The sequence below is a fragment of the Phragmites australis genome, chromosome 8 (assembly GCF_958298935.1).
Source record: "Phragmites australis chromosome 8, lpPhrAust1.1, whole genome shotgun sequence".
Taxonomy (NCBI): domain Eukaryota; kingdom Viridiplantae; phylum Streptophyta; class Magnoliopsida; order Poales; family Poaceae; genus Phragmites; species Phragmites australis.
The window spans coordinates 26,926,784-26,932,908 of NC_084928.1; the positions used below are offsets into that span (position 1 = coordinate 26,926,784).

Below are 6,125 nucleotides of genomic sequence, written 5' to 3' on the forward strand. Positions count from 1 at the left end.
GCTTTGACGATGCAGGTATGAAAAGATAAAAAAGGTAGATCACATAGAAGTCAAGATCGAGCTAGGGAATGTCCACATCAAAATTTTATTCTCATGTAACAGTAACGAACTGATCCACTTAAAAGTAGCCAAATTATATCCTTATTATCTTCCATTGTGGTTTAGCAGTTGGTGGTGCGTAATACGTACTCAACACCTACGTACTGGTCTATGACTACTGTGAATAATTAAGTTTGTGAATTGTGATGCTTTTTCATCGTGTAAAACTCTTAATTTAATTCCTTGGGAATTGATCTATAAGCAAAAGGAAGCATGTGAAGACGAGGAAATTATCATATTGACCTTGTATAGCTGTAGTCGATCATGTACAAGATTACATCACACACCGACCAGTACTGACAGAAACAAATCCGAGTGCGTAAGCATCTCGTAAGAACAGCGACCGTTTCACTAACAACCAACTCATCTTATTCTTACATCAGCAACAAGCACAAGAAAGCGAGCATCACTACTGCACCTGACAACGAGACGATGGATCATCAAATTAATGACGCAGACACAAGGCAAGCTGAGGATACACACACAGAACCGCATGCATCCATGCATCTCGACCCATGCATGGACTTATTTAATTGTACTGATTATAGCTTTAGTAGTGGCAGGCGTAGTTGGCCTTCTTGAACATGGCGGCCTGAGCGACGGCGGCGACCTCGGAGGTTAGCGCGACGGCGATGCAGTCCTTGACCTGCTGCGTGGAGTAGGCGTACTTCTTGGCGGCGATGGAGTTGAGGTACGCGGCGGCGCCCTCGCGGAGCAGGTCGCCGTAGCAGTCGGTGCGGGTGTTGCACAGCGCGTCCTGCAGCGTCTGCAGCTTGCTCCCGAAGAAGGAGCTGCACATGTCGCCGAAGGAGCCCAGGATGCTGCCCAGTGACCCGATGCACGAGATGATCGCGTCCGGGTGGCTCTTCCAGTAGCTGCACTCATATATTTGTGCGTACGTGTCAAATAATTCGGAAACTGATAGCTCGTGCAATTAACTCAAAGCTTCTTCAGTTTAATTATCACGTGTTCATAAATTTTGATACGTGTGTATGCCATTTGCCATAGCCCGGTTCTTAGCTTCTTACTCGCAGGTTCCGGTGCCGGAGTAGCCGGGTGTGTAGCCGCCGCCGCTGCCACCGCCTCCATAGCCACCGCCGCCACCGCCTCCATAGCCGCCGCCGCCGCCACCGCCGTATCCACCGCCACCTCCGTACCCACCTCCACCGTCTGTTAGGAGAAATAGACCATGGCACATGATCAGCAAATCAGCAGAGTACATGGATGCGTTGCTACACCATTCAACAGTACGTAATAGTACTACGAGCTAGGTAGACCGCGAGACACAAGTCACACAACACGTACACTTCTGTTCAGCCAGGTGATCTCCCTGCAGGCTCCTGCTGCCTGAGCACTGCGAGGCTACGCCCACCAAGAGGACGGCGACCAGGAGAACCTTGCTGCTCATCTCGCTCTCTCTTTTTCCCCGCTCTCTCCTGTGCTGAAGAAGACTAGCTACTGAAAGGAGAGACAGAAGGGCACCGGCAGATGAGACGCTTGTGCTTGAGTGAGTGTGGCTTGGGAGACTGCACCTGCAGGTACATATACACAGGCGCACCGCACCTACCGGTGGGCTGGCGCTGTTCCATGGACCGTGAGATCCTGGCACCCTGCCATGGTTTGAAGAGTAGTTGGCTGGCCATTGAATGCCCACTTTGATCAATCCAGTTCAGTGCTGCTAGCTTGCTAGCGATCGATTCTTCTGGCTTCACGGCCGAATGATTTGGCAGCATTTGTTGAAAGCCAGTTCTGTTGTTACGCTTACGCATCTGAAGCTGCCAGTGTGTTCTGATTCAGACATTCAGTAACACTGAACCATGCATGCATCCAGCATACAGATTGAAGAGGCATGCACAGTTTGAGATGCGTGGAGGAGTGCGTATGATAAAACTCAGGTAATAACTTGTAATGGAGTACAAACTTTAGTCTGCAAATAGCGTGTGCATGTAACTCGGCACTACAAAACGGGTGTCATTCCAACACAGATTGCTTTCATGGAAAAAGACGGGCCTCTCACCACTAAACGGGTGTCGTTTCCAATGGGGCGGATTAAATTGGATTCGGCGCTTGCCACCTACTCGTGCTTAATTAGACCAAACAAGTCCAGCATAATCAAAACGTTTTTTTATCGTGTAAATGGATATATCAAAAAATAGTAAGTTAACAGCATCGATTGATAAGTTAGGCATAGTAGTTGCAGATGAGTGTTCGTTTTAATTTGGCCTACTGTTTTTGAACTTATTAATTTCTGCTGACCACCGAAGCAAGTTACACTCAATAACAGCATATGTTCTGACAGAGAAATCGATCTTGTAATCTGTATATCTGTGAAACACTGCGTGTACTGCAGAATTGTTACAACCTTTGCAACCTTTCCCCCTTGGAATAAACATTGATGATCATTTTGTTTCGGCGAAAAGAAAATGAAACAATTCTCCTCAGTGCTAGTATATATGGCAAACTGCAAAACCATCACAGAACGCGTCGAAAATTCAAGCACATTGATCTCGCAGTAGTCTCACTACCTGATAGTTCCATCGGAACATCTCTCTCGTATATGTCTCTGTCAGGTCAAATCATATACAGCTCGAACCAAGTAGAGGTCTTCGTCGTACACAATTCTGACTGCGAGACTGGAATGCCATCATCGTCACGGATCGGGATCCTCTGCATTGAGCAGGCTAGCGACGGCTAACAGCAAGCCAATCAGGGCGGCGGCGCATAAATACCAGAGTTTAATGACATTCAGAATACATGATTAAAGAAACGTGGCGCTGTTGCCCATGTTGATGGAGAGTGCAAATTGACACTAACCTATAATCTAGAGGATTTTTACAGTACACCTCAATGAGTGTATGCCGTCTATTTTTCTCATCCAGTGGTTTAGATTGATCCAATGATACTCTATCGTCTATCAGTATCATAGGTATTATTAAAGAGTATCATAGGTATCATAAGTATAGGATTGGAAACAAAAAACCATGATAAACTTATAAATTATATGTTTAATTAAGAAAGGTCAAAATATTAGTTTATTCTTCGGATAAGCTTTCACTTATTCTGTTCATTTCATTTATTAGGGTTTCCACCCTCCGTCGATCGGTCGATGATGGGTGGTGAAGGTCCGAAGTCCGGTCAGTCAACGACGTAATTACCTCTAAGGGTATCAAGATAATTACAATAATACCTATTTAAATGGACGGTTGGATCACAACAATGATACTCTCCACCATCTAGTATCATGGTGTACTGTAAAGGTTCTCATAATCTAAGGTCAAAAAGCAAACTACTATAGAATTGAGTTTATATACCGATTCATCATTATTGGTTTCTCATGAGTTAGTAGTGATGAGATATCACTATCGGTTTATTAGTCGTGCAGGAAGAATCAGTCATCGTGGTTTATGAACCGGCAGTGATAAGGGTTATCATTGCCGGCTGATAGATTGAATCGGCAGTGATGAATTAGGCCGGTAATAATTATTATATATTAATAAAGGTGTCTTTATTATTGATTTATATTACATATATCTCATTGTATGCATGTATTGAGGGGGAGAGAGACGGAGAGATCGAGGAGATAGATGGAGGACAAAGAGGGAGGACAGGACCAGAGTAGGGGGTGAGGCACAATACTGCCGACTGAAGCTTCAACCGGTAGTGATGTCTTGAAAATCATTGATAGCTGAAACCACCGGTCGGCAGTGATACCTACAGAATCACTGTCGGCCGAATCATTCAACCGGTAGCAATAACCCTTTTCACTGTCGGTTCACAAAACCGACAGTGATAGTCTTACCCACTGTCAGTTTCAAAATCAGCAATAAAATAGGTTTTAAGCTAACAATGATATGCTTATTCTACAGTAGTGACGGTTCTTAATCTTGATTGAGCTCTCAGGAACTGTGCAGTAACGAGTGATTCGATCGAGTTCTCGTCGGTAATGAGCATGCACTCACATGAGATGCATGTAGTAAGAGCATTACTAGTTCCGACCAATTGATAAATGGGGTGCAATGCGAGGTGGAGAAGAATCTGTGGGACTGTACTTTGAACAGGAGATTTGCTCGCCATGTGAGCTTCCAAGCATTGGTGAAGCCACTAGTTTCTAGGGCCAGCGAGCTAACGACCGGGAGATACTCCGTGGCTACAGTCCACAATGTTGTCTCCACAATAGTACGGATTCCGTTTGGAAATAGTAGTGATATATCTTCTGAGATCAGTTTTTAAATTAGATTTTAATTAAGATTTTTTTTTACAGAATAAATCATTTATTGTTATAAAACATATATAATATGAAATCATTTTAAATTGTAAACCTAATTGTATAAAAAAATACACTATACACTCTTATAGTTTGATTAAATATAAATTAAAATATACAAAGTTTGACTTTTTAAAAGAAATATGTCTATTTTTTTTAATGAATAGAGTAGTTGCCAATACCCGAGTTAATTATTTCCCCAGGGAATCGTCCTGGGCTCTGGCACAATCAGAAGGCCTCGAACCTATTTGAGAGGCAGGAATTTAATAAAAAAGTATAATTCTTTTAGAGGGAATGCCTTGAGTCCACACATGCTGGACGTCGCGGCTTTCTTTTGAATTTCGGTAGTTTTGACTTTTGGAGACTTAACACACTACAACATAAAGGCTCATTACTGCCCATTTGATTGCTAGTTCAAAAATAATCGATAATAATAATATATTATTATCGGTTTCTAAGTTGAACTGATATATCTAGTCATGAGCCGTTAAAAACTAACAGTGATAATCGTTATTACTATTAGTTTATATGCTCAACGACAGAGCAATAATTGAGCCAATACAAACCAGCAGTGATAATCTTTATCATTGTCGATTTAAAAGCTCACCAATAGAGTAATAATTGAGCTAATACGAACCGACAGTGATAATCCAGAAGGTGATATGTCCTAGAGGCAATCATAGAGATGATTGTATCACACGTCTATATTCATGTACTGTCGAATAATATGTTATTCTAAAAATGACTATCGTTTATATTGATTGGCAAGTATGTGACTTGTTCATAAAATTCTTTGTTTATATCATGATGTTATTCTTAGTCGATCTCTGATCACATATCATTATGATGATATATAAGACCAACACATGTATTAATTGATGATCACGTTTCATGGATTATATGTATAGAGATATCAGATCAATAATGTGGACATTTATGTTAGAGAATATGATGTTGAATAGACCCACCTTGAGATCCTGCTAGAATTGTTATTTATAATATGCCATCAATTATTATCTCAAATGGTGTACCTGCAGGATCCTTAGATCTAAGATCATCATTGATTCCTAAAATGTGTAGTGGCATACTTTGAGGCTGCCAAACGCAATTCCGTAACTGGGTAGTCATAAATCTAGTTTTTGGGTTTGTTATGAAACATGTCATGGGGTATGAGTGATCAAGATGGAATTTACCCCTCTTTCATAACGGGAGAGATATCTCTTAGCCCCTCAAGATAGTTGGATTGAGAAAGTGCATGGCCATGTAAATATGATTAAATAGTTAATCATGATGAATCCACTATTTAATCGAGTGAATGGTCGAGCTATCACAAGGGTGGCACGTATCTCGCCTTGAGCTTGATTGGTATTGTGAAGCGAAGGGATCGGTGCATGTGTATATCAAGGTTCAGCTGATATGATCTTTTATGTATACTCGGGAGTCAACATGTCCTGCTAGGGACCACTATTGATATCGGTTTCGAAAAAGCTTCTGAGTTGTAGCTGTTTGTACATGAACCTAACGGGTCACACACTTAATGGGTTGGAACAAAACATGTGAATTGGATTCATATATGGGTTTTGATTGGATTGTGATCTATGAAAAGTTAGAGTCATAAAGGGCTTCCAACATAGGAGTCTATTGGCGAGCTCTGTATAAGGAGAGGCGTGGGTAGGGCGTGCATAGGTTGAGCCACTCCAAAACCCTAGCCACAGCCTTCAACACGATCTCCCAAAACCCTAGCCGCGCGTGCGTTGCTAGC

General features: G+C 42.1%; 1 protein-coding gene across 1 annotated transcript; it reads right to left on the reverse strand.

Annotated features, from left to right (window-relative positions):
* Window positions 1-329: 329 nt before the first annotated feature.
* LOC133926875 (uncharacterized) lies at window positions 330-1,627 on the reverse strand. Its single transcript, XM_062373017.1, has 3 exons — window positions 1,405-1,627; window positions 1,128-1,269; window positions 330-974 (listed from the first exon to the last, which is right to left on the reverse strand). The coding sequence occupies exons 1-3, from the start codon at window positions 1,505-1,507 to the stop codon at window positions 650-652; spliced, it is 570 nt and encodes a 189-aa protein (XP_062229001.1). The 5' UTR covers window positions 1,508-1,627; the 3' UTR covers window positions 330-649.
* Between the last annotated feature and the right edge of the window lie 4,498 nt (window positions 1,628-6,125).

What these genes read in the sequence shown, in the direction of transcription:
- LOC133926875 (XM_062373017.1), bottom strand. Translation starts at nt 1,507, where the DNA reads ATGAGCAGCAAGGTTCTCCTGGTCGCCGTCCTCTTGGTGGGCGTAGCC. An exon ending in TCACCTGGCTGAACAGAAGT is followed by an intron (nt 1,270 to 1,404) that starts GTACGTGTTGTG and finishes TTCTCCTAACAG; the next exon opens with ACGGTGGAGGTGGGTACGGA. An exon ending in TCCGGCACCGGAACCTGCGA is followed by an intron (nt 975 to 1,127) that starts GTAAGAAGCTAA and finishes ATATGAGTGCAG; the next exon opens with CTACTGGAAGAGCCACCCGG.